The 27,800-nt window shown below is 41.8% G+C and overlaps 1 protein-coding gene across 4 annotated transcripts in view; it reads left to right on the top strand.

The window, feature by feature from the left end:
* LOC111159409 (X-ray radiation resistance associated 1) overlaps positions 1 to 27,800 on the top strand; it is a 64,083-nt gene that overhangs the window by 24,432 nt on the left and 11,851 nt on the right. For 2 of the 4 annotated variants that reach the window (XM_022521846.1, XM_022521843.1), the window contains exons 8-12: positions 1,998 to 2,131; positions 13,981 to 14,109; positions 14,799 to 15,016; positions 18,872 to 18,912; positions 22,223 to 22,348. In XM_022521846.1, coding sequence (XP_022377554.1) covers positions 1,998 to 2,131; positions 13,981 to 14,109; positions 14,799 to 15,016; positions 18,872 to 18,912; positions 22,223 to 22,348 — 648 coding nt within the window. The remainder of the gene's footprint in view (positions 1 to 1,997; positions 2,132 to 13,980; positions 14,110 to 14,798; positions 15,017 to 18,871; positions 18,913 to 22,222; positions 22,349 to 27,800) is intronic. The other 2 variants (XM_022521844.1, XM_022521845.1) reach the window with 2 other exon arrangements.

Below are 27,800 nucleotides of genomic sequence, written 5' to 3'. Positions count from 1 at the left end.
ATAGGTGAGCCTGGAGAGGTAGCAGAAGAGAGACTGTGGGAAGCCTTGGAAGCCTCACTAAGGAGTTTGAAATATCCAGTGGGTGTTAGGTATGGCTGCTGGCATGAAGCATGAGTTGGAGGGAACAGTGTGAGAGATATTGAGACAAAATCCATAGGTCTCATTGACTGCTATGAGGGAGAGGATTTTCCCACCTTTACCTATGATTATCTGAGCCCCCTTTCCAGGTCTTCCTCCTTAAAGGCTTCTATCTTTGCCCCTGCCAAATAGAATCACACGTTAGTGTGAACTCTCAAAATTTGGTATTTGCTGATGGCAGCATGAACTCATCACTCCACTGATGTTTGGCACCTTTCACAGTCTGCCCAGTCTTTTCAAACCCTCTTATACCATGGACTCTAGTCCTCTAGTCATACCCAAACTATTTGCAGTCCTTAGAACAAAGTACGCTACCTCCTGTCTCCGGTGGCAGTGCTTGTTTTTTTGCCTTTAACAATTTGGTGAATACCGACTAGTCTCTGAGGACAGCTCTAGCGTCACGTGCTCTGTGAAGTCTCCTGGATCCTCTGGTAGAGCTGACTGTTCCTTTCTTTGTGCTTCCACTGGTCTGTGTTCAGACCTCTATCCCAGCAGCATTGCTACTTAGTAGACACATATGTTTATCTACCTGACCAGCTAGGTTGTGAGCTAGCAGAGGATAGGCTGGTACAGAGTAAGCCTTCAGCATATGGTCCTTGAATGAAGAGATGGTTATAATGATGACAGCCAACATTAACTATACTTACTATGTAGCAGACTCATGCTAAGGGTTTTATCTACACAGTTTTTAATAAGAATTCATTATTATTTCTATTTTATAGAAGCTCAGGTTAGGTAATTTGCCCAAATCCCAAATTTGGCCAGTATTTAAACTCAGGTCTACGGAATCCATCAATTGATTACTACAATGGAGTCAGACCAAATCCAGTCCTCCTCTGGTAGTGGCCTTCAGCCACTTGTTTATATGTCTGATTGACTGTGTAACACTGATGTGGTCAACCAGCTGGGTAAGATGCTGAAATGCCTCTATTCAGTAGGCTTCAATGAGTATGTGTGGAGAAAGTGGGAGGAAAGAAAGCGGACTTACACATCAGAGCTTAAGTGAGTGTGTAGAGGCCCAAAAGAGAAAGAACAAAGATTGGGTTGATATCATTTATCACAATTGTCTCTGTCTTTGCAGACAGAAACTCAGTTTCCTGACTGGACCCTGACCTAGTCAACTATTTCATGAATCTAGGTGGCCAGTTAGAAAGTGGTTGATAGTGACAGTTTGGATTATTGCCCTCATAAGCCAGTTCATTTCAGCTGATTTTTTTATATGCACCTACTATGTACCAGGTCCTATCTAAATTACCAGGATATAGTGATACAGTAACATGGCTATTGACCAGGAAGTTTATGATCTAGCCTACCATCATGTGCCAAGGTTATGCTAGGCACATCCATGTACCAACATCCCTGTTCCTCAGATGTGTATCTCCCTATCAGGTACCTGGTTGACCATGAGAAGTATCCCTAGATAAAGCACTCAAATTCAGGGGAGAGAGAGATTCCAATTGGCTGGTAAATTAAGAGAAGTTTTATAAGGAGGCAACTTTTGAGTTGGCCTTCTGGGGCTTAAATTCAGATACATGGAGAGTGAAAAGCTCTCCAGGTTGAGTGAAAAGCTCAAGCAAACACCTCTAGGTGGGGTGGTGCAGGAAATAGGGAAGGAGTCACTTTGGTCGGCACCACAGGATAAATCAGGATTTGTAGTGGGAGCTAAAGCTAGCAAATAGGCTGGGAATGGACTATAGTAGGCCTTGAATGTTAATCCAGAGAGTCAAGAAGGTTTGAGGCTTATGAGTGATGGGGTTGCCTAGAAGGTTAAAAAAAAATGGTGAGCCCCCACCTCATGTATGAGCATCATTGTCATGTGTAGTACTTCTGTTCTCCCATCTTTTTTCTTTGTACCATAGTTCCTGGACCTTTCCTTCAACAGCCTGACTGCAGAGGCCATTTGTGATCTGGGGATTCTCCCGCACCTCCGTGTCCTGCTCCTCACAGGCAATGGGCTCACCTCCCTGCCACCCAATTTGGCTGTCGCAGAACAGTAAGTTCTACATCCTAGGGTCCGTCCCATGTGTTCCCTCGTGAACCTTTGGGTGCAAATGTGCAAGGTAATAGCCTAGAGCAGCTCAAAAGTGCTATAAAGACGGCTGTGAGTGCTCAGAGCAGGGAAAAATGCTGCCTACCGAAGCTCCTAGGAAGGGCAGTCATGGGAATGGGGCCCCAAAGAATGATTAGGCCTCAGATGGGTGTCTCCTATGCTGTTAGGAGACCCTCAGGTATCTAGCAAGTCACTTTCCCTGTCTCTGATTGGTCATCGGTAAATTGTGGATATTGCTTTTGCCAGACTTATCCCTTCACAGACCTACTGAGCTTTGTATGTTCCCATTCTGCACCTTGGTTCAGGCTGTGCTTTCTGACCATAATATAATAATGGTCAATGCAATATACATCATAATGATAATGCTAATGCAATATACATGTGCTTATTATGTGCCAGACACTGTTCTCAGCATGTTATACATGTTAACACATTTAATCCTCAAAACAGCCCTATGAAGCAGGTGTCCTGTTATTATCTGTGTTTTATAGATGAGGAATTTGAGGCACAGCTATGTTAAATAACTGCTGATAAGTGACTGAGCTAGAATTTAATGAAGTCCATCTGATCCAAAGACCATGCTTATGACCATTACGTTCTCTTCTCATATGGATTTTACATATATTCCAAGGGCCTGCTCAGACCCTCCTCCTCTCCCTATCAGAAGCCTTCCCTGATGGCTTTAGACCATACTTCTTCCCTTCTCTAAGCATCTGTTGAATTTAATGTTTTCCCTCTTACTTTAGAAGTTTATATATTCTGTTGTGACTTATGTCTCACAAATAGGTATATATATGTAAATAATAGATAAATGGGTGAAATACATAGAGTCTCCCAAAAGTATTGTGAGCACTATGAGGGCAGAGGCTCTGTCTTAGTCATCTTTGATCTGAAGCAGCTGGATGAGGAGTCAGTACTTTGGCACAAGTACCTATTCAATGGATGTTAACCAGTTTAGAGATGGTGTAGGCCAAAGTCATGGTGATAATATTTGTTGTGATGATGGCAGATGTGATGGAGTTTATAGTGATGATAATGGTTGGTTAGTTACCCAAGAAGTTTGGATAATAGTAGTGATCATTGTATTAGGGATTTCATTAGGCTCCTTTTGTTTGCAAGTGACAGAAGTCAACTCAAACTAGCTCAACCAAAAAGGGAATTTATGGGGCGCCTGGGTGGCTTAGTTGGTTGAGCATCCAACTCTTGGTTTTGGCTCAGGTCATTGTCTTGGGGTCATGGGATCAAACCCACATTGGGGTCTGCACTCAGTTGGGAATCTGCTTGAGGATTCACTTACTCTCCCTCTGCCTCTCCCCTGATTTGCATGTGTGCACTCTCTCTAAAATAAATAAATCTTTTTTTTTTTCCCCAAAAACCCCAATAAAACCAAAAGGGAATTTTTGGCTCAGTAACCTGTAAAGTCCTAAGGTGAATGCTGGATTCACATATGGGTGTATACAGGTGAACAGCATGTTGTCAGGACTTTGCATGCATCTCAGTGTCTTTCTTCATCATGTGTGTAACTTCTCTCTCATCTTTCTCTCACTTACTTTCTCAGGCACATGCACACATCTTTTTTTTTTCCCTTGGTGTTGGCAGGCTTTCTCTGTGACCAGACACACATCAGTCAGGGTCAAGTCAAGAATATGAAAACCACTTGAGGTATTGCAAATTGAGGGGACTTAATGTTTGTCATGGGGAGAGATAATAGTTGGCATTTTATTATGAAAATTTCAGACACACATGGAAGTAGAGTCAATGGCAAAATGAACTTCCATGTACCCATCACCTAATGATTATTGCCTGACAGTTCTGATGTCACAGACAATCCTGTTTAATCTATACCCCCACCATACCCAAAAAATTTTTTTTTGAGCTTTTATTTATTTATTTGACACAGTGAGCAAGAGCATACAAGCAGGGGAGCACCCAAGGAAGAGGGAGAAGCAGGCTCCCCCCTGAGCAGGGAGCCCAACATGGGGCTCAATCCCAGGACCCTGGAATCCTGATCTGAGCCAAAGGCAGACGCTTACCCAACTGAGCCATTCAGGCACCCCACCTTAAATTATTCTTAAGAAAAATCTCAGACGTATCTAGCTATAAATGAATACTGCAGATTCATGTAGTTTCATCTGTAATAATCCAGTGTATACCTCTAAAAGAGAAGGACTCTTGAAAAAAATCATAATCAGAGTACCTTTATTCCACCTAAGTATTAGCAATATTTAATAAAATATTATTTTATAATTAATAGAGGGAATTGGTTATATAGGTGGTGGAACGGCTGGAAGAGCAAGAAGGAAAAAGGTTGATGCCCAGAGATCAGATGCCCCCCAACTCTTGGACTTCAGGCCACAAGCCTGTCCCTGCTGCTGGGCTTTTAGAGAGGTTGTTGCCGCAGTTCTAGATCTGCTGCAGATGTGCTGCCCCCGTCAGGGCTGGAACCTCACCAGCAGGGAAGCCGGTGCAGCCCTGCTGCCGCCAGCAAGCTGTCAGAAACAAATGAGAGAGTTGCTTCTCCCCCTCTTCTGTCCTTCCAGTCTCACCAATCCCTCCCTTGGCAGTATCTCACTGGAAGCCAATTGGAAAGATGGTCTGGGAAGTGTAGGTTAGGGGTGACCCTGGCCCCTTATAATACATAGCAGAACACAAAGGAAAGGAATAAAGTTCAAGAGCAAATAGGCAGATGATTGGTGCCACCCAGCCCTTGGAAGCCCAACATCTACTCTCCTCCTTCTCTCCGTATGTAATTTCCTTACCATACTAGCAATCACAATATGCTTTCATCTTAAGTGAAGGATCTTTTCCTTTTCCATGAAGATACTTTCACCCTCTTCTATAAAGGGATATGAGACCTTCCATAGGTCACTGTATCCATTTCTGAATGATATAATTTTCTCTTCTAAAGTAGTCACAGTGCCAAGTAGATATTTTATAACCTAAAAACTAAGTTGCAAAGTCATTCACCATTAGTAATTTACACACAACAAGCAGAGAAGAAAATATATGTATTTGCTACAATAATCTTTTCTTAACTGGTCCAGAGGCCATAGTACACATGAATCCTTCCTTCATCTCCTATTTAATGTTTCCTTCTCCCTTATCTAGCACCTTGGCAGTTTGGGCTCTTTAACTGGCATGATATCCTAAATGATCATTCCTGAAGGATCAGAGTTATGAATCCTTTTTTAATAGGTTGTGGCAGTTTTCTATTAATGCTTTTTAAAATTGTGGTAACATAACACATAACATAAAATTTACTATCTTAACCATTAAAAAAATTTTTTAAATAATCTCTATACCCAACATGGGGCTCAAAATCATGACCCTGAGATCAAGAGTCAGGTGTTCTACTGACTGAGCCAGCCAGGCACCCTGTCTTAACCATTTTTAAATGTACAGTGGCATTCACATAAGTCCCTTCACATTGTTGTTGTACCATCACCACCATCCATCTTCAGAACTCTTTTCATCTTGCAGAAATTCCATTAACTTTGATTAATGGACATGACACTTCTAAGAGGAATACCTTATAATTCCCTGGATTCCAGTCATATTTCTCTTTGTCCTCAAGGTATAACAGCAATCATACCTACTTTTGATAATCAGTATCAATCACCCAGCCAATGTAGTAAGCTCCTTTTTATTTGTCTATTGATTTGGTGGATTGCGGAACCCAAGTGGCCAGTAGCAATCTCAAGTTCTAGTTAAGAGAAACTATTCTTTGTGTCCTCTATAAAAGTATTCCTCCCTAGGCAACTAAGACCTCTACTTGTAGGAATGGAGGCAAAAATTCTGCAAGTGGATGGTTGTAAGAGGATCTGTTCTTATTTCCTTTCATTAATTCCTAGATCCTGTGTTCTGGTTATGAGGAAAATAGCATTAGTACTGGTTGCTGGTTTATGTGAAACTTATCTTTTTAGTAGTCAGAGCCCTGTCTTCACAGGGGTTAGTCTCCTAACTGGTACAATAAATAAGTTGTTAAAAAACTACTCTACCTTTCTATTAGATCAGCTGCTTCTGATGGGGAACATGGTAAAAAAGTGAATTCCATATTTATGGGCTCATCATTGCACTTATGTGCTATCAGATGTGTTCCATGGTTAGAAGCAATGTTATGTGAGGTACCAGGCTAAAGAATATGATATTCTGTAAGTCCCCTGATGCCGATGCTGGCAGAATATTAGGGAATGTAAATCTGTATCCAAAACACATGTTTATTCTGGTAAGCAACAAAACAAAACACTGCTCCTCTTATGAAGGAAGGTGCTTATTATAGTCATCCTCCCACAAGGTGGTTGGCTAATCCTTGCAGAAATAGTGCCATGTTAGGGGCTCAACATTGGCTTCTGCTCTTGGCAGTTTGGGTACTCAGCAGGGGTGGTAGCCAGGTCTCCTTGGTGAGGGGATGTGTGTAGCCTCCGTGCCTGTGCTAAAGGCCATTTTTCAAGCACTAGGGTGTCTGAGGAGAGCGGCCATCTGACTTCATGGAATGGGTCATCTTGTCCACCTAGTCACTGAGAGTCTCCTCTAAAGTGGATAGCCTTTGGGAAGCATTCACATGGGATGCAAATAATGCTTATACTCTATCCATTCTGAGAGGTCCATTCACATAATTTCCCCTTAGACTTTGCTCTCAGCAGTTTTACTTTTTTTTTTTTTTTTCCAAGCTTGGACTATTCTGCTAAACCGTTAGCCACTGCCCGTGAATCAGTGAAAACCAAAAAAATAGATAGATACATTGCTCTAAGTTTTACCTATTGGGAGGATTTTTCTTCCCTTGTCTTTCAGAGTCACCCCTGTATAAAGTTGTAATACTGTAATAGTCTTTTAGTGTCAGCATATCATGAACAATCATTTGTAAACACAGCTAGGGGGTTTTCTCCTACATCAGCTGCTCACAGAACCTTAGTTGTGCTTTGATGGAGAGGTAACAGCAGGAGTAGGCATCATAGGAATCTGAGCCATATTCATTCACACATTTTTTCCAGACTTGGCTTGAGCTGGATCTCACATACTGCTTTCACTTGCTGAGGGAATTCTGCCCATTTAGTTCATGTTGAGCCACTCAGGTCACATGGTCACTTCATGTTCCTGTGATCAGCTAGCTGTTCAGTCTTCACCAACATGGGGTAGTAAGCCAGAAACTATTTTTCAAAAGGAGAATAGTTATCCACAGAATAGGGCATAACTTTGTAGTGCCTGAGTGGCTCAGTTGGTTTAAGCATCTGACTTCAGTCCAAGTCATGATCTTGGGGTCCTGGGATGAAGCCCTGTGTCAGGCTCCCCACTTGGCAGGAGGTCTGCTAGTCCCTTCTCCTCTCTCTTTGCTTCTCCCCCTGCTCGTGCTCTCTCTCTCTCAAATGAAAAAAGAATAGGACATAACTTGGCTCAAAAATTATTCTGCGGGGGCACCTGGGTGGCTCAGTGGGTTAAGCCTCTGCTTTCGGCTCAGGTCATGATCCCAGGGTCCTGGGATCGAGCCCCGCATCGGGCTCTCTGCTTAGTAGAGAGCCTGCTTCCCCCTCTCTCTCTGCCTGCCTTTCTGCCTACTTGTGATCTCTCTGTCTGTCAAATAAATAAATAAAAAAAAAATATTTAAAAAAAAAAAGAAAAAAATTATTCTGCGGGGTGTCTGTCTGGTTCAGTTGGAAGAGTGTTTGACTTTAAATCTTGGGGTCATGAGTTCGAGTCCCATGTGGGGTGTAGAGATTACTTAGAAAAAGAAAACAACTTAAAAAATAATTCTGCAATTGGGGCCTATAAAAGGCTCTATTCTTAGAAATTATATAACCTATCCATCTAACCAGGACAAACTTGAGAGGGAAAAGGAACACTGTTAATTATTTTAGGGTAACAGGTGAAAACCCAGAGTGTCCTTGAAAACCAGGACGTATGGTAACCCTGTACTATGCAGCACACCCATTTGGCTTAGACATTTAGAGCACTGTTGGACCTATTACAAAATCTTATCTTGCTCTGGGCCTGACACAAAACTGGCATCCCCTGGGATGCTCAGTAAATGGATTAGAATAGCACAAATGTTTTATGCATTGCTTCCCAAATCTAAAAAGACCAACAAATCTTTGTGTCTTTTTCTTAAGTAAGAGGTGGTGCGAGGTGAAGGATTAGGTCTTTCATATTGGAGGTATATCCCAGCATGCTCCCAGCTACCTGGACACCAAGAAAATCGATCAAGGTGGTAGTTCCTTGAATTTTTGTAGGGTTTCCCTCCATTCTCTGACATGCATGCATCTTACTAAATTGTCTAGAGTATTTGCAACTTCCTGCCCATCAGGTCCAGTCAACATGAGGTTCTGTGGAATACCAAAGTGGATTAGCAATAGATGTGTAATATTGTATGTAGGCTGGAAGAGCTGATGTTGATGTGGCCCTGAGAGAAGAGGGCAAAGATGTACTGTTGTCCCCGTCAGGCAAAAGCAAACTGCTCCTGGCAGTTCTTATTCACCAGTAAAGAGAAAGAAACATTTGATGGGTCTTTAGCTGTATTGCAAGTGCCAGGGGCTATGTTGATGTACTGTAGTAAGAAGAGTCCACATGTGGGACAGCAGCTGAAATTGGAGTCACCACTTGATTAAGTCTGCGGTAATCTATAGTCATTCTTCATGACCTGTCTTCTACACAAGCCGAATAAAACAAGTTAAGCAGGAATATCATAAGACCCAGTATCCTTTTACCTTTCTTGTCTTCAGTGATGGCAGTAGTCTCTGTAGTTACCTCAGGGATGCAGAATAACTTTCAGCTTACTGTTCTAGAAGCAGATAAACTGGGGCTTCAGTTTGTCCCTTCCTGCTGTAATAGTCCTCACTTTGTTGGTCAGTAAACATAAGTGGTTATTCTGTCAGTCGCTTAGTATGTCTGTTCTAATTATCCATTCAGGAACTGGGGAGATAACCAAAAAGTAGTCTGATGACTTCACTGGGTTCATTCACAGGCTAAATTTCCATTCTTCCGTAATCCCCTGCTTTGAGTGATAGACCACCATACCTTTCATATCCCCAGACATTAGCACTGATTTACAGATATTGTCTAGTAATCCTTGAAAGGCCTAGTTTAGGACTGTCTGATAGAATTTTCCACAATGTTGGCAATGTTCTATATCTGCATTGTCCAATATGGTAGCCACCAGTCATATTAAACACTTGAGATATGATCAGGGTGACTGAAGAACTGAATTTTTACTTTGATTTAAGCTTGTTTTAATTAAATGGAAATAGGAAACTGAATAAGAGGCTGTGACTCTCCCTTTGGGCAACTCAAATCATTTTTATTCTCACCAGCTCGATTTTTTTTTTTTATTGTATAGTTCACGCATAATTATTTGAAGCTAGTCTTCAGTCTCTGCAAGGACCACACTATTTCTAGTTCACACCTTCCTGTAGGATTTAGTCCTTCAAAGCCCTAACTTAAAGCAGGGGCAGTTTATCAGGAATCCCCTTCTCTGGTGCACCCTGGACTCTTGGCCCCTAGACTAGCAAGGTTGTCAGAATCTCTGCTTAGCATCTCAGCCTGTCTGCCACTTCTGGAGTCAGCAGATAGCCCTAGGGGAAAAGAGACCCCAAATGTTGCAGAATCCCCTTTGATCTTAGCCCCCAACTTCTCACAGCTTGTTAGTTCCCAGATACCTCAAAGAAAATTGTTTTTAATATATATATTTTGTCTGGATTTTCTAGTTTATACTCAGAGAGTTGGCCCAATTATTTAGTCTGCAATACCATAAACCTTTCCATTTATTTTGGCCAGGTGCCTAGGGGCACTCAGTATGGAACCATTTTAAACTAAACCAAACTAGCTGGATATTCTCTGAGCCATTCCGATGATACAAATTTGGGCTACAATTTTGCACAAGGACAAATCTACCCTCCCCCTTCCCTTCTTTTCATTCCAAGGTTGTTTTACCCTAGCTGTGGGATAAGGAGTGTGGGTTTAGTGCTAGTTCTCGCTCTCCTGAGTGTGTATCTGTTTAGGATCCTACCTTCTTGTAGGGGGTCTCCAATTACATGCTATTTCAGCAAGATCAGCAAGTGTCTAAAAAGGCTTCTTGTGCTTGGTTTCTGCCTCTGGATTTTTAGATTTTGGCATATGACTGCTTTACTGTCTTCACATCTCTTACATGTTTTAAAATAATGAATTTTTTTTCTTTTTAGGTTTTATTAATCATTTTAGTTGTTTTCAGTGGGAAGTCTTGTTGCATAATGCAAGGCAAGTCTTCACCACTAGGTATTTCTATTTCCTTATATATAAGAAGGGGAGAATAAATGTACTCCTATTTACATCAGAGTATCAATTGAAATAATTGTGCTTTGAAAGCTGTGAGGCTCCAAACAAACTGTTATTTTCTTCCTAGTTGTCTGTCCACACAAGAATGTTCTGTGGATTCCCCTTCTTCTTCCAACTTCTTAAATGTTGATGGTCCTCAGTTGTCCACTCTCGATCCACTGTTTTTCTTAATTTTTATAATCTTTCTTTGTGGTTTCATCCTTTCCCAAGTCTTCTTTATATCTCTACCTCACATCCATCTTCTGAGCTATGAGCCCATATATTTTACTTAATCATACCAAAGTCATCACACACATGCCCATGCTGAGATCTCCTCCTCCTATGTCCCTGGCCTCAGTGACAGGAGCCGCTGTCCATCAACTGTGCAGTTGTCCCAAGTGAGAAACATGGGCATCAGTCTCCATTCTTCCGTCCCTCACCCTGCACATCCATTCAGTCACTGGAGGCAATGAGTTGTGCTTCCTAAATGTTTCTCAAACTTGGCCCTTTTTGTAGCCCATCAACACAGCCCCTGCTACTTGGGATACAGCTAATGACCTGTCACATTTTTCTTTCTCCTTATCACCTCCTAACCAACCCTCTTCATCATCAGCCGGAGGGATGTTTCTAAAAGCACTTCTGATTCTATCACTGCCCTGCTTGAAGTCCTTCGGCAGCCTCTCGGCATTCTAAAGATAAACACCATTAACATTGATCACAAGGCTTTTCATGACCTCTCTCTGCTTCTGCATTCTCCTTTCTCTTCACTTTTTTCCATTTCACCACATAGCTCATCTACTCTGAACTATTTGTGTCTCCCTTTCCGGATCAATCACATGACAATGTCTGGGTGAGTTAGGGGGATTGTATTTGAGCTACTCTGTCATCAGCCTACCCGTTACTTGTTTGGATAGGCATCTGAGACTCTGGGTCTCCCATGTGGCCCATTCCCTGTCCCCCGCTTGGACTGTACAAGTCCGCCCCCCAGGCTTGACCAGCACAGAGTAGAGGGGGATGGTTACCTTCTGTTTTCTAACCACTGTTTTCCTCAAAATGCCTCCTAAAGGAGCACCAGCTTTTTTAGCAGCCACGTCATAAGTCCTCTTTTACACAAGTGAGTTGGGAAAGCTACATCTCCCGCATCCTGTGTTTGCATGGTGCATTTTCTATATCTTACCACAGAAGCTGACCTCACATTTTCATGGACATTACCACTTGCTCAGTTTCATCTGTTTTACTGCAGCTCTTTGTCCAGTTTGTTCAGCAATATTTTTAGCCTCATGCAAAGTCTTACAACGTGAAATAAAAGACATCCTCTTTCATCGCGTAGATAGAACTGACCGGGACCAAAGACGCTCAGCACCAGCTTAAAGTTACCCAGCAAACCAAACAGCAGCAGTGCCAGAATGAGAGGCCAGGGCTGCTGACCCCATTCCCAAGTTTCTTCTAATCCAGCACACCAGTTCCCATTCCTGAATCCAGTCACTGGGGCATACTCTTAGCTTCTAAAAAAATTAGTCAGATCTGGGGCGCCTGGGTGGCTCAGTGGGTTAAAGCCTCTGCCTTTGGCTCAGTCATGATCCCAGCGTCCTGGGATCGAGCCCCGCATCGGGCTCTCTGCTCTGCGGGGAGCCTGCTTCCTCTTCTCTCTGCCTGCCTCCCTGCCTGCTTGTGATCTCTCTCTCTGTCAAATAAATAAACAAAATCTTTAAAAAAAAAAATTAGTCAAATCTATCATTTTAAATGCTATTAATTCCTTTTGCCAAGAGAAGGTATAATAAAAATAGCATCACTCAGAACAGCCAGAAACCTCAACCTCTCCACACTAATAGACTCCCGGCACTTCAGAGAGCTCTTCTTCCAAAACTGCCATGGGAAGGACCCAGTGGAAGAGCCTGATGCTGTCCTCTGAAGCCTTGCATCTTGTCTCCTTACCCACTCATTGACTCCCCCCTATCTGTTTTGGAGACAAAATGAAGCTTTTATATGTTATAATTAGGGTGAAACTTGTAAAAGGCAAAACACTATAACTTGTCACAAGAGACAGGATAGAGCTTCTCCATTATGGGGTGTAAGGGGAATTTTTTTAAAGGCTTATTTTTTAGCTCTTTCACATCTGACTGGAGTAGAAAAGAGATGGGTCAATTAATTATAAATAACAGAGCTGCTATGTACCCTCCTGTAATTGCTCTGTGGTAAAAATTAAAAATTTAGTGCATGAAAGTTGGTTCTTTCAGGAGAGGAAGAGAGTCATCTGTGACCTTCAAATACCATCAACTAAAGGCTTCTTTCCTTCTTGGTTGAGTGTGTTGAGTGTTCATTTGGGTGTATGGAGGGGAGAGAGTTGGAGGGAGGAATGAAAACATGATTTGAGTCATCTGCCTTTGTATACTTAAAAAGAATTTACCTAGGGGCACATGACTGGCTCACTTGGTAGAGCATGACTCTTGATCTTAGGGTTGTAGGTTCAAGCCCCGTGTTGGGTGTAGAGATTACTTAAAAAAACAAAATCTTTGGGGCACCTGGGTGGCTCAGTGGGTTAAAGCCTCTGCCTTTGGCTCAGCTCATGATCCCAGGGTCCTTGGATCAAGCCCCGCATCGGGCTCTCTGCTCAGCAGGGAGCCTGCTTTCTCCTCTCTCTCTCTGCCTGCCTCTCTGCCTACTTGTGACCTCTGTCAAATAAATAAATAAAATCTTTAAAAAAAAAAAAAAAAACCAAAATCTTAAAAAAAAAAAAAGTTGAAAAAAATAAAGTATTACTTAGGTCTCATCCACCTGGGGACATAAGTCAGGCCACATTAATGGTAGTAACTAAAATACCAGAACTTCCTGCCCCACCAGTGTGATTCAGGATCTCAGCCCATGGAATTCCACTCTCAGGTGTTTCTGGGACTCCTCAGAGAGTTTGAGTTTTAAGAGACTTCGCAGCTCCTTACTGATGTGTGCATTTTATTGAGTCACTTTAGAGAAGAGCATCACTGTGGCCAGCCTGCCTTACCCCACATGAACCAAAGCTGTGGTCCATGCCAAGGGCTCTGTCTCCTGATGCTCCTATGGTTGCTGATACTTGGGGTGATGCAGCATACCCAGGAGTTGGACCTGACCCAAAAGTGTTCAGTATTCTTTCTGCAGAATGTTTTCCCTCAACTTGGTCATGCCTTGGTCACTCTTTGATTTTCCACGAGCATTCCTAGTGGCCCCATCCTGCCCCAACCCAGTCTCACTGAGTCCATCTGTGAATATGTGCATTCTTTCTTTCATTCATTCTTTCTCCATACAGAAGACTGATGTGTGAGTGGGATTTGGGGAAGAAGGTCAGTTGGGGAAGAAATTACACCTTCTGGTCCCTCTCTGCAGGGATGTCTCAGGGGCACTAGAGAAGTTCCCAAGCTGGTTATGCCTCTTGATTGATTCCCTGTCCTCTATCTCTTCCTATCCCCGCTCCTGCTTCCTGGGGATGGTAGAGTTTGTCCCCTGCCCTTGTTCATTACCCAGGATCCTTGCACTCACAGGGAAGCATCTGTAACATCACTGACAAGCAGGAGGTACATCCTGAGGTTCCCAGCGCTGGAGACGCTGATGCTGGATGACAACAGGCTCACCAGCCCTAACTGCTTTGCCAGCCTGGCCGGACTCAGAAGGTAAAGCAATAGTCCCCTCTCTGTAGGGCCACCTGCACCCCCAGCCTGGCCCACACCCTGAGCTGCTCTGGAATCCGAAAGGCCTGGGTTTAAATCCTGGCTCCACCACTTATCTCTCCTGTGTGGCCATGGGTGATTCACTTCTCCCCTCCGAGCTAGCTCAGCCATGAAAGTGGGGCATCAGTAGGACATTTCTGATCAAGTGTCTGGATTAGAAGTGGCAAAGAGAAAGGAGGGTAAAAGGAGATATTGCCAGAGATAGGCTCCTGATCCTTGAGAGAGGGGACAGAAAAGGAAAAAAAAAAAAAGGGAATCAGAAAGATAAGGTTACCTGCTGAATTCTACGTATTTGATTAAATTACGGAAAATGCTGACATTTAAATGGTTAAGCTTTAGATTCCTGGAAAATTTACTTTAGATTCAGGTGCCCTTTACTGAATACTACTTTGTGCCTAGCCATTTACATTGTTTTATTCATCTTTACAGGAACCTTGAAAGATTAATGAATATTATCCCCATTTTAGAGATAGGGATATTGAGGCCCAGAGAGGGTAAGTCACTGGCTCAAGGTCACACCAGAGGAATAAGTGTCCAAGCCTGAATCCATGTTCTTTCCCTCCAGTTGCTTAGTAAATGCCCCTGAAGTATCATTATTGCTGTGATTCTGTATTCACTTTCCTTAATTGAAGACTGAAGAAATTAAGCCTGGACCAAAACAGGATTTTCCGGATCCCGTACCTACAGCAGTTTCAGCTCCGCGACGGGTCAGGGGACTGGGTTGGAGGCAGGGGTTGTCCCCAGAAAGAGCTCCATTCCATGCGACAGCCCAAGTCATGGATGTTTGAGGCCTCTGATGAGCAACCAGATTATACTGTACTGCCCATGAAAAAGGATGTTGACCGGACAGGTGAGTGATGCCCCTTGTTCCAGAGATTCAAGCCTTGTGGTGGGAATAATCTTCTAACAGAAGGGCCTCTACCTTCGGCTCAGGTCATGATCTCAGGGTCCTGGGATTAAGTCCCAAATCAGGCTCTCTGCTCGGCTGGAAGCCTGCTCTCCCCGCCGCCCCGCCCCGGTCAAATAAATAAATAAAAATCTTTTTAAAAAATTAAAAAGGTCCTTAAAAAAAAAATAAAGATCCTTTTAAAATCCAGTTAAAAGTAGCTTTTTAAAAATCTCAAATAACCAGAAACTCAGAAGTGAGCCTTTCCAGAGATGGCTAATTCTGAGGTGCACTGATCTTCTCAAGGAATTCAGGTTCTTTCTATCCTCTTCTGCCATCCTTGCCCTGCTTGCTTGTCCTTGTAGGCTGGGTCCCATTGAGGTCTCAAGATCACTACCGTGGTGCCAAGAATTACATCCAAATGGCAACATTAGAGGCAGAAAAGGAAAGGAATGTCACCTTTATTATAAACCAAAATCTCTTTAATACATGAGTATTTCTGGATTATATACTCTGCTTTACTGATCTAGTTATCTGTTACTGTGCCAGTATCACAGTGGGTTTTCTTAATATTTATTTTAAATTGAGAAATAACCAACTTAAACATATAAAAGTATTGTGTACAGCCTGAATTTTTACAAACATGCATCCTTTTAACCACCACCTGTATTACAATATAGAACATTTCCAGCATCCCATGTGGTATCCTCCTGATCAGTCCCTCCTCCAAGAATAATCACCATTCTGACTTCTGTCACCAGCGATAGCTTTTGCTTGATTTGAAATTTATGAATATGGAATTATACAGCATGTGCTCTTTTGTGTCTGATTTATTTCGCTCAACATTATGTCTGTCCAATTCATTCATGTTGTTGCATATATTGGTAGTTCACTATTTTTCATTTCTCTTACGGTATTCCAAGTTATTTACCATTCTTACAGAGTAAGAAGGATAGACATTTTGGTTATTTTTATTTTTGAGGCTATCATGGATAAAGCTACTATGGATATTCTTTTACATCTTTTGGTGGACATAAGCACTTGTTTCTATTGGGTATATACCCAGGAATGGAATTGCTGGGTCATAGAGTATAAAGTTATGTTTAACATTAGTAAAAACTGCCAAGTATTTTTCCAGTGCAGTTGTAGAATTTTGATCCCTATATTAATGTAAGAGAGTTCATTTCCGGGTGCTCCCCAGAGAGTGGGTGTCCCCTTATGTGTGTCCCCAGATTATGGGGTGTCCATAGGCTTATTGTGGTTTTAGTTTGCATTTCTTAAGTGACTAATGGTCTTTTTTTTTTTTTTAAAGATTTTATTTATTTGTTTGACAGATCACAAGTAGGCAGGGTGGCAGGCAGAGAGAGGGGAAGGGAAGCAGGCTCCCTGCTGAGCAGAGAGCCCCACGTAGGGCTCAATGTAGGGCTCCATCCCAGGACCTGGAGATCAGGACCTGAGCCAAAGGCAGAGGCTCAACCTACTGAGCCACCCAGGTGTCCCAGGTGACTAATGATCTTAAGTGCCTTTCATATGTTTATTCCTCACTTTGATATGCTCTTTTGGAAGTACCTATTCAAATCTTTGGCCTCTATTTAAATTGAGTTATATGTCCTTTTCTTGTTGATTCGTTTGAGTTCTTTATATGTGCTAGGTACAAGTCCTTCGTAGATCTATATATTACAAAAATCTTTTCGCAGTCTGTAGCTTGTTTTCTCATGTTCTTGATGAATTTTGATGAATAAAAGTTCAGTTCAATCTTTTATGCTTAGTGCTTTTTATTTCCTGTTCAAGAATTTTTTGTCTACTTCAAGCCATGCAGATATCTTCCTATATTTTCTTCTGGAAGCTTGATTATTTTAGTTTTTAAATTTTGATCTATGACCTGTCTAAAAGTTTCATATATGATGTGAAGTAGAGTCAAAGCTTACTTTTTTATACGGATATCTAATTGCCTCAGTACCACTTGTTGAGATATCCTTTTCCCCACTGAGTTATAAGAGAGGTATTATGTTAAGGTGGGGTCTGTATGTGTCTACATTATTATAGATTTAGGGGCTCTTGAGTGGTTCAGTTGTTGAGCCTCTGACTTTTGATTTCTGCTCAGGTTATGATCTCAGGGCCATGTGGGGCTCTGTGCTGGGCATAAGCCTGCCTGGGATTCTCTCTCTCCCTCTGCACCTCCTACCACGCTGCTCCTGTGCACATGCTCACTGTCTCTTTAAAAAAAATAATAAATTACTGTAGCTTTGTAACACATTTTGAGAACTGATAGTGAAGTTTTCTAGCTGTGTTGTTTAAAAACTGCTATAGCTATTATAAAGCCTTTGCTTTTGTATATAAATTTCAGAATCAGCTTGTCAATTTCCACACAAAATCCTGCTAGGATTTTGATTAGAATGGTATTGATCATGGCTCAGTCAGTTAAGCATCCAATTCTTGATTTTGGCTCAGGTTATGACCTCAGGGTTGTGAGGTTGGGCCCCACACTGGCTGTGGAGTCTGCTTAAGATTCTCTCCCTTGTCCTCTGCCCCTCCTCCCTTCCCCTGCTCACTCTCACTCTCTAAAAAAAAAAAAAAAAAAAAAGAGAAAAAAGATAAAAGAATTATATTGATCCTATAGACCAATTTTGACATCTTTACCATATTGAGTTTTCTAATTCATTAAAATAATATATCCTACCATGTTTTAGGTCTTTTAAAATTGTTCTCATCAGTGCTTTGTAGTCTTCAGTGGTGAGGTCTTACATGTCTTTCATTAGATTTTTTCTTAAGTATTTGGTCTTTGTCAACGCTATTGTCAATGGTACTGTTTTTTTATATTACATTTCCACTTGTTTGTTACTGCTACATAGAAATTTTGTACTTGTATCCAATAACCTTTCTAACCTGAGATTATAGGGAGAAGATATGCATTCAGGCAGAGTATCCTATGGCTCATCTTTCTAGATGTGGGGGCTGTCTCCTCAGGGGATCACTCTTTAGCAGCCATACTTCAACTATGGCCCATCCTCTTGCTGACTCCTACTTTGTTTCTTGTACAAACCCATCCTCCAGTCCTTTACAGACACTTGTCATAGGAGAAGTTATTTGGGCCATGTGATGTTCCACCCCTATTATTATTTACTTCATTTTCATGTAACTTTTATCAGTATAATATCATTAACATGTGCAAGGGGTCCTGTTAGCCAGGGAAGTGGTGAGTAGTGCCTGCACAGGATCCAGTCCAAGAAGATGTTTTGATGTATGGTTGAACTCAAATGTTTATTGGCCCATCTCATTCTGATGATGCCAAGAACAAAAATCACTCCACAGCCTCTTCCTTACTGCTGTGCTGCTAGTTATTCTTAGTATCTCTGCTGAATTCACTGTCTTAACATTGTTTCTACTAGCAAAACCAAGAGTACTTTCAAATCCTAAGACAGTTGGTTTGCCTTCTCTGATCAATACTATCTGCCTGCCTAACAGTACTGATGCTAAAAGAGCTTGCATGTTGCAAAGTCAGAAGGAAGATCAGTGTGGCTGAAATGTAGTCAGTGAAGGACAGAGTGGCATGAGATAAGATTGGAGCAGTAGGTGGGAGCCAGATCAGGCAGGACCTCTGCCTGGCCAAGGAGTTTTGATTTTATTCTAAGTGCAACTCACCACCTGACAAGTATCACAGCCAGCTCCTCATCCCAGTTAGCATTAGAGATGAGGACCAATGGGAACTCCGCTAGGGGTCACCCTCCTGTACACAGAGGTTGGGTGAGCCAGACCCCAGCCTCTCTGGGGGCAGTCAGTACACTCACCAACCTTCGTTCTGTTTCTCTTTTGTTTCAGAGGTTGTGTTCTCATCTTACCCTGGATTTTCAACATCAGAGGTAGGAACTGCCTGTTTTATATTTGTGTCCTTAAGTTAGAACATTAATTTTAAAAAACAAAAGTAAGCTAATGAACCCATGAGCGGCATTTATATATATCACACTGAAGAAGCCTGTTCATTGGTGTTTACCAAGTACCTACCATGTGCCTGGTACTGCTCTGGCCTATGCACATACAGTGGTGAGGTTGCCACCAATATGGAACCTTGGGGACTCACTAGTAAATGCCCCCCAAAGCTAGGCTCATCCTTGCCAAATACACCACCATCTAGGCTCTGATCCTTGGTTTGATAGGCTTAGATGCTTGATTTTTGTTTGGACAGAAAATTTGTTTTTCTCTCAGGGTTAGATGCTTACCAACCAAGCTCACGAGGACTGATCACTATTGATTTATTCATTTATAATAAGAAGTACAGGTTCATGTTCAGCCAACCCACATCCTTGAGAGGCACCTCAGTACACTCCCTCCCCATGGATAAAGCTGGGTGAGAAGTTATATCAATTAACTGTTGCCACATGACAAACCAACCCAACAACTGAGGATTTAAAACAATAGCAATTTATTATTTCTCACAATCATTTGTGCTGGTTAGATGTTCCATTGGTTTTGCCAGGGCTCATTCATCCAGCTGGCTGGTTCACTGGGGCCTGGGTTCATGGACAGCTGGTATGGCTTGGCATCTATACGGAGTCCTTTTATTTATTTATTTTTAAAAAGATTTTATTTATTTATTTGACAGAGATCACAAGTAGGCAGAAAGGCAGGCAGAGAGAGAGAGGAGGAAGCATGCTCCCTGCCGAGCAGAGAGCCCATCGCAGGGCTCGATCCTAGGACCCCGAGACCATGACCTGAGCTGAAGGCAGAGGCCCAACCCACTGAGCCACCCAGTCGCCCCTATATGGAGTCCCTTTTATTATGAACTTCTTTACAGCATGGTGGCCTTAGGGTTCCAAGAGGGCAAGAGTGAATTGCAAGGCTCTGGAATTCAAGTGGTGGCACTTCTGCCACATTCTGTTGGTCAAAGCAAGTCATAAGTATAATAGGTACAATTCTGTATGTACAATTCTGTACGCTAGCCACCTGGAGATAGCACAGACCCCACAAGTGAAGGGCACACTCCACAACAAGACTGCCCTCACTTCAGACGCTAGCTGCAAATTTGGGGGTCCCCAAGCTATCTGCACTTAAGACAAACTGGCTATAAATTCTGGAGTTCACACAACCTTCTCAGGCTCAATAATTTACTAGAACAACTCATAGAACTCAGGAAAGCACAGTCCTTATGATCACAGTTTTACTACAAAGGGTACGAATCAGGACCAACCAAATGAATAGATACATAATGTGAGGTCCAAGAGGGTCCAAAATGTAGAGCTTCTGTGCCCTCTCTCTGTGGAATCTGGGTGTGTCACCCTCCCACGTCTGGTGTCCACCAATCAGGAAGTTCACTCAAGCCTCAGTGTCCAGAGATTTCTTTGGAGCTTCACTACATAGGCATGGATGACTGAACCATTGGCCACAGAACTGAACTTAATCTCTAGCCCCTCCCCTTGCCAGAGGTGAAGCTGGCTCAAAACCCCAACTCTGTAATTGAGGGGTTGTCTTTCAGGTACCGCGAGCCTCCATCCTGAGTCATTCATTAGCATAAGCTTAAGTGTGAACCCAGGGCTTACAAATAACAAAGGTATTCCTATCACTCAGGAAGTTTCAAGAGTTTTGAAAGCTCCCATGCTAAAAACCTGTGACAGAGACCAAGTTCTTTATTATATAATAGCCAGTCTAGTTTCAAGGGCATAGAGATACAGACTCCACCTCTGAATGAGAGGAGCACCAAGGTCACACTGCCCATGGGCATACATATGGCCTAGAGGGACTTGAGGCCATTAAACAGTCTGCCACAAAAGTCAGAGATAATTGGTGGTTGTTCAGTGCTCAGATCCCAACTCCCTGGCATCTGAGTGTGTAGTCAAGTGTGTTAGATGGTTGAGACTCATAGTGGCCTCTGTCTGTAAAAGTCAGGTATGTATCCCTCAGGCCCTCAGGCCCTCAGGTAAGGACACTCACGCCCCTGGATAGTGCAGTCTAACTGCAGGACACACAGCCTTGCTCCGCATAGGGAATTGCACGGTGGAAGAGTCTGCCTTACCAGAGTGCCACCACTTTCCACTGTGGTGTCTGGCAGATTGCATTTGGATCACCTGGAGGGGAGAATGCTAGACGTTCCCAAGCACCAACACTGGTTTTTGTTTACTCTCACCCATCACTCACCTGTCCCACTTGTGTGGGTGTACAAGTTGGACCCTAGGAGGACACAAAATACTTGGCTCCAAGTAGGTGCTCTGCTAATGTTCACTGAATGAACAAGTGAAATTTAAGTGACTTGCTCAAGATTACACAGCAATTAATGGAGCTTAGAACAATCCAGTTCATTTGAACCCAGTGATTAGCCCAGCATCTACCCTGTAATTTCCTCTGGTCCCATCTAACTCAAGGAATCGGTGAGTGAACTAAGCCAGGCACGGTTAATCCAGTAAGTTTTATTTTCTGCTTAATGAAACATGTTGATCCTGAGGCAGGGTTGTGCTGAAAAACCACGACTTGCAAGTGACCCGGGTGCACCAAGTCACATTCAGGCCCAGACTGCTTGAAGTCATCCAGGATTTAGCTATTGATTTATCCTGGAATGAAGAACCTCCATGGTAGGGTGGGAGCTAACCCATCAGACCAGGTACTCAAGACTCAGATCCCTCGTGCTCTCCTTCTCCCCACTAGGAAAAGTCCCCTTTAAAATGTTAAGTAACTGCTGAGTCAGAACAGTGTGTAGCTCTTGATAAGGTGGTGAGTTCAATCCCCACATTGGGTGTGGAGATGACTTAAAAAAATCTTAAAAAAGAGAAGTAAAATAAAATGCAAGCACTGTCCTTTTGACTTTTGGAGAAATTTTAGCCCAAATGTAGAGATGAGCCATTTCAGGATAAGCTGCTATAGGGCAGAAAGTGGGGGGTGGGGTCAAAGAACTTCTGATGTCTCCATCACTGCTCTCTTATCATTTGGTCTTAGAGCACTTGAAACCTGAACTTTGGATGCTGTAGAATTAGCTCATCATGTGACCACAGGGAACTTGGAATCAGAACTCTGGGCCCTTGGTAACATCTCCCATTATGATCCTAGATGTCTCTTTTGGCCAAGACTCTCTAGAATGGTCATTCTTTCCATCACCCTCTATAGGAAGGTGCCACAATGGCCCTTGGCAGCATTCAGCCTCTTATCATCAGGACACTTTGACAATAGACCTTTTTTCCTTCTAAGGCAACCAAGGTATGTGCACTTCCTCCCATATTTGAGATTCTTCCCGTGAAGTCACTGAAGGCCAGGAACCAGACGCTGGCCCCACCCTTTCCAGAGCTGAGGTACCTTAGCCTGGCCTACAACAAGGTGACTCTTCTGCTTCTCTGCCTGTTTCCTCGGGGGCACAGATGGGAGGGTGGGATGCAGTCTGCTCTGGCCTGAAGGCCAGCCCTATAATTCCCCATTACAAATATATGGGCTCGGAATTCTCAGGGTGGGGGAAGTGGAGAAAGTGCAGACCAAGGCAGGAGTCCATCCATTCAGTTATAGATGTTTACTTACTACCATGTACCAGGCTCTATGCTGCATACTAGGCCCGCAGCTGTGCAAAGAGAGATTGGGCTTCTTGCTTTTTGGAGCTTGTCACCCATAGGGAAGACTGATAGAGGACAAATGGTCTCAATATAAGCATGCTTAGTGTTAGCAAGAAATTCACGGTGCTATGAACTGTATGACAGGGGCAGTCTAACCTAATATTTGGGAACAATGAAGGTTCTCCAGAGAGTGGTTTCATGAGTTTAGGTAAAGTGTGAGGGAAGAGTGAAGTGAGAAATGTTCTAGTCTGTGGGAACAGCAGATGTAGTCCATGGGACAAATTTAATATGTTTCTCCTTCATGTTTTATGTTAACATATTTTTCCAGTAGCCATGTACTGTTTGAATTCTATAAACCCCACCAACTGAGCTCTACTCAAGTCTGAAATGTAGGCAACTTTTAAGGTACTCCGTTTACATTCCTTGTCAGGCAAACAATTGGTACAGCCACATTCCTCAAGTGTTTTCTTCCTAGGAATTTTATCATTTTAGCTTTGACATTCAGATCATTGATCCATTGTGAGTTTATCTTTATATATGGTGTGAGATAGGGATTCAACTTCATTCTTTTATGTGTCAATATGCAGTTTACTCAACACCATTGATCAAAAAGACTACTCTTTCCCCATTGAATGGTCTTATCACCTTGTCAATAATCAGTGGACCCATAGATGTATGATGGATCCCTCTTTGATTCTTGAAATTGGTAACTCATGTCTTTTTTTTTTTTTTTAAGATTTTATTTATTTATTTATTTATTTGACAGAGAAAGAGAGAGATCACAAGTAGGCACAGAGGTGGTCAGAGAGAGGGGGAAACAGGCTCCCCGCTGAGCAGAGAGCCCAATGTGGGGCTCTATCCCAGGACCCTGAGATCATGATCTGAGCTGAAGGCAGAGGCTTAACCCACTGAGCCACCCAGGTGCCCCCACTTGGGTCTTATTTAAAAAAATTAAACTGCTGGTTTCACTGAATTTTTCTACTCATCTCTTTTCCCATTTCATTGATTTCTGCTCCTAACTTGATTTCTGTCCTACTCACATGAGTTTAATTTGTTCCTCTCTTTCTAGTTTCCTAAATAGTGTAATTTTAGATCATTGATTTAGACCTTTTTCTTCTCTTTAATATAAACATGTAAAGCTATAAACTTTTTCTGCAAGCACTGTTTTAGCTGCATCCTACAAATGATTTGTGTTTTTATTTTCATTCTATTCAACTTTTTAAATTCTTGTTGTGGTTTCTTCTTTTACCCATGGATTATTTAGATAAATGAAATGCTTCATTTCCAAATATATGGAGATCTTCTAGATGTCTTATACTTACTATTTCTACTTTAATTCTGTTGTGGTCAGATAACATAACCTGTAAGATTTCATTCTTCTGACATCTATTGAAACTTGCTTTATGTCCCATCCTATATTCTGTCTTGGTGAATGTTCTTTGTGCACTTAGAAAAAAATGTGTCTTGTGCAGTTTTAAGTAATAGTGTTCTATAAATACCAATTAAGTTAAGGTGGTTGGTAGTATAACTCAGATCATTTCTATATTATTGTTTGTCTCTTTGTTCTACCAATTATCAAGAGCACCATGTTAACATCCCTAATCATGACTGTGGATCTCTTTATTTCTCACTTTAGTTCTGTCAGTTTTTGCTGCCTATGTTTTGAAATTTTACTATCAGGCACAAAATACCTAGAATTTTTATATCTACCTGATGTGTTGATTCGTTTATTTTGACTTGTTTCCCTGTGCCTTGAACAAAATTTCTTGTCTTTATATCTGTCTTGTCTGATTTTAATGGATTATTTCTTCTTTGGGTGTTGAGATTGATAAGTTCTTTATAGATTTTGGATACTAGCCCTTTATCTGATATATCATTTGCAAATATCTTCTCCCATCCTGTCAGTTGTCTTTTGGTTTTGTTGACTGTTTCCTTTGCTCTGCAAAAGCTTTTGATCTTGATGAAGTCCCAGTAGTTCATTTTTGCCCTTGCTTCCCTTGCTTTTGGCGATATTTCTAGGAAGAAGTGGCTGTGGCTAAGGTCAAAGAGGTTGCTGCCTGTGTTCTCCTCAAGGATTTTGATGGATTCCTGTCTCACATTGAGGTCTTTCATCCACTTTGAGTCTATTTTTGTGTGTGATGTAAGGAAATGGTCCAGTTTCTTCTTCTGCATGTGGCTGTCCAATTTTCCCAACACCATTTGTTGAAAAGACTGTCTTTTTTCCATTGGACATTCTTTCCTGCTTTCTCGAAGATTAGTTGGCCATAGAGTTGAGTGTCCATTTCTGGGCTCTCTATTCTGTTACACTGATCTGTTTGTTTTTTTGCCAGTACCACACTGTCTTGATGATGACAGCTTTGTAATAGAGCTTGAAGTCTGGAATTGTGATGCCACCAACTTTGGCTTTCTTTTTCAACATTCTTCTGGCTATTCGGGGTCTTTTCTGGTTACATATAAATTTTAGTATTATTTATTCCACTTCTTTGAAAAAAATTGATGGCATTTTGATAGGGATTGCATTAAATGTGTTGATTGCTCTAGGTAGCATAGACATTTTCACAGTATTTGTTCTTCCAATCCATGAGCACAGAACATTTTTCCATTTCTTTGTGTCTTCCTCAGTTTCTTTCATGAGTACTCCAAAATTTTCTGAGTACAGATTCTTTGCCTCTTTGGTTAGGTCTCTACCTAGTTATCATGTGGTTTTGGGTGCAATTGTAAATGGGATTGACTCCTTAATTTCTCTTTCTTCTGTCTTGCTGTTGGTGTATAGAAATGCATGCAACTGATTTCTCTGCATTGATTTTATAACCTGACACTTTACTGAATTCCTGTATGAGTTCTAGCCTTTTTTGGAGTGGAGTCTTTTGGGTTTTCCACATAAAGAATCATATCATCTGCAAAAGAGTGAGAGTTTGACTTCTTCTTTGCTGATTCGGATGCCTTTTATTTCTTTTTATTGTCTGATTGCTGCAGCCAGGACTTCTAGTACTATGTGGAATAGCCATGGTGATAGTGGACATCCCTGCCGTGTTCCTGACCTTATGGGAAAAGCTCTCAGTTTTTCCCCATTGAGGATGACATTTGCTGTGGGTTTTTCATAGGTGGCTTTGATGATATTGAGGTATGTACCCTCTATCCCTACACTTTGAAGAGTTTTGATCAGGAAGGGATGCTGTACTTTGTCAAATGCTTTTTCAGCATCTATTGAGAGTATCATATGTTCTTGTTCTTTCTTTTATTAATGTATTGTATCACACTGATTGATTTGTGGAAGTTGAACCAACCTTGCAGCCCAGGAATAAATCCCACTTGGTCGAGGTGAATAATCCTTTTAATGTACTGTTGGATCCTATTGGCTAGTATCTTGGTGAGAATTTTTGCATTCGTGTTCATCAGGGATATTGGTCTCTAATTCTCTTTTTTGGTGGGGTCTTTGTCTGGTTTTGGGATCAAGGTAATGCTGGCCTCATAAAACGAGTTTGGAAGTTTTCCTTCCATTTCTATTTTTTGGAACAGTTTCAGGAGAATAGAGATTAATTCTCCTTTAAATGTTTGGTAGAATTCCCCTGGGAAGCCATCTGGCCCTGGGCTTGTTTGTTGGGAGATTTTTGATGACTGCTTCAATTTCCTTATTGGTTATGGGTCTGTTCAGTTTTTCTATTTCTTCCTGGTTCAGTTTTGGTAGCTTATACATCTCTAGGAATGCATCCATTTCTTCCAGATTGTCTAATTTGCTCGCCTATAGTTGCTCATAATATGTTCTTATAATTGTTTGTATTTCTTTAGTGTTGGTTGTGATCTCTCCTCTTTCATTCATGATTTAATTAATTTGGGTCCTTTCTTTTTTCTTTTTTGTTAAGTCTGGCCAGAGGTTTATCAATCTTATTAATTCTTTCAAAGAACTAGCTCCTAGTTTCATTGATCTGTTCTATTGTTCTTTTGGTTTCTATTTCATTGATTTCTGCTCTGATGATTTCTTTTCTCCTCCTTGGTTTAGGCTTTTTTTTTTGCTGTTTTTTTCTCTTGCTCTTTTAGGCATAGGGTTAGGTTGCTGTTTGAGGTCTTTCTTGTTTCTTGAGAAAGGCTTGTATTGCTATATACTTTCCTCTTAGGACTGCCTTTGCTGCATCCCAAAGATTTTGAACAGTTGTGTTTTCCATTCATTTTTTTTCCTTTTTTTTTCTTTCATTTGTTTCCATGAATTTTTTCAATTCTTCTTTAATTTACTGGTTGACCCATTCATTCTTTAGTAGGATGCTCTTTAGCCTCCATGTATTTGAGTTCTTTCCAACTTTTCTCTTGTGATTGAGTTCAAGTCTCAAAGCCTTGTGGTCTGTAAATATGCAGGGAATGATCTTGGTCTTTTGGTACTGGATGAGACCTGATTTATGACCCAGGATGTGATCTATTCTGGAGAATGTTCCATGTGCACTAGAGAAGAATGTGTGTTCTGTTGCTTCGGGATGGAATGTTCTGAATATATCTGTGATGTCCATCTCATCCAGTGTGTCATTTAAAGCCTTTATTTCCTTGTTGATCTTTAGCTTAGATGATCTGTCCATTTCAGTGAAGGGGGTGTTAAAGTCCCCTACTATTATTATATTATTGTTGATGTGTTTCTTTGATTTTGTTATTAATCGGCTTATATAATTGACTGCTCCCATGTTAGGGGCATAGATATTTAAAATTGTTAGATCTTCTTATTGGACAGACCCTTTGAGTATGATATAGTGTCCGTCCTTATCTCTTATTATCGTCTTTGGTTTAAAATCTAATTTGTCTGATATAAGGATACCCCAGCTTTCTTTTGATCTGCAGGCTTCCTACCTTTCTGACAGTGGCAGGGGCTCTCCTCCTCCAGGCCTATGCCCCAGGGATGGCTTTCTCTTGTCTTGCTCCCTGGGTCCAGTGTTTTGTGTACAAGTGGCCATGAATTCTCCTCTCTACAGCTCTTGAGAATTCTCTTCTCCTGCTCTAGTGCACACTTAACCTTCAGCAGCTCATTAAAATGGTTAGCTCATTTCTTTCTAGTTGCTTGTATGGCACTTACCATCTCTTCCTCCCATTTTCTGCCACACCTGAGCCAGTGTCTGTGTCTCATCATCCCTTGGAGGTACTCACCTTTCCTTACATTTCAGTCCACATGATTGCCCTGAGACCTTAGCTCTCTGACAGATGCAAGAAAAGTTATGATGTCTTTTTTCTTATTGTTAGGAGGGGAG

This window comes from Enhydra lutris, unplaced genomic scaffold (genome assembly GCF_002288905.1).
Source record: "Enhydra lutris kenyoni isolate GAN:26980312 unplaced genomic scaffold, ASM228890v2 scaffoldscaffold68, whole genome shotgun sequence".
In the NCBI taxonomy this organism is placed as follows: domain Eukaryota; kingdom Metazoa; phylum Chordata; class Mammalia; order Carnivora; family Mustelidae; genus Enhydra; species Enhydra lutris.
This window is presented reverse-complemented; position numbering and strand designations above follow the sequence as displayed.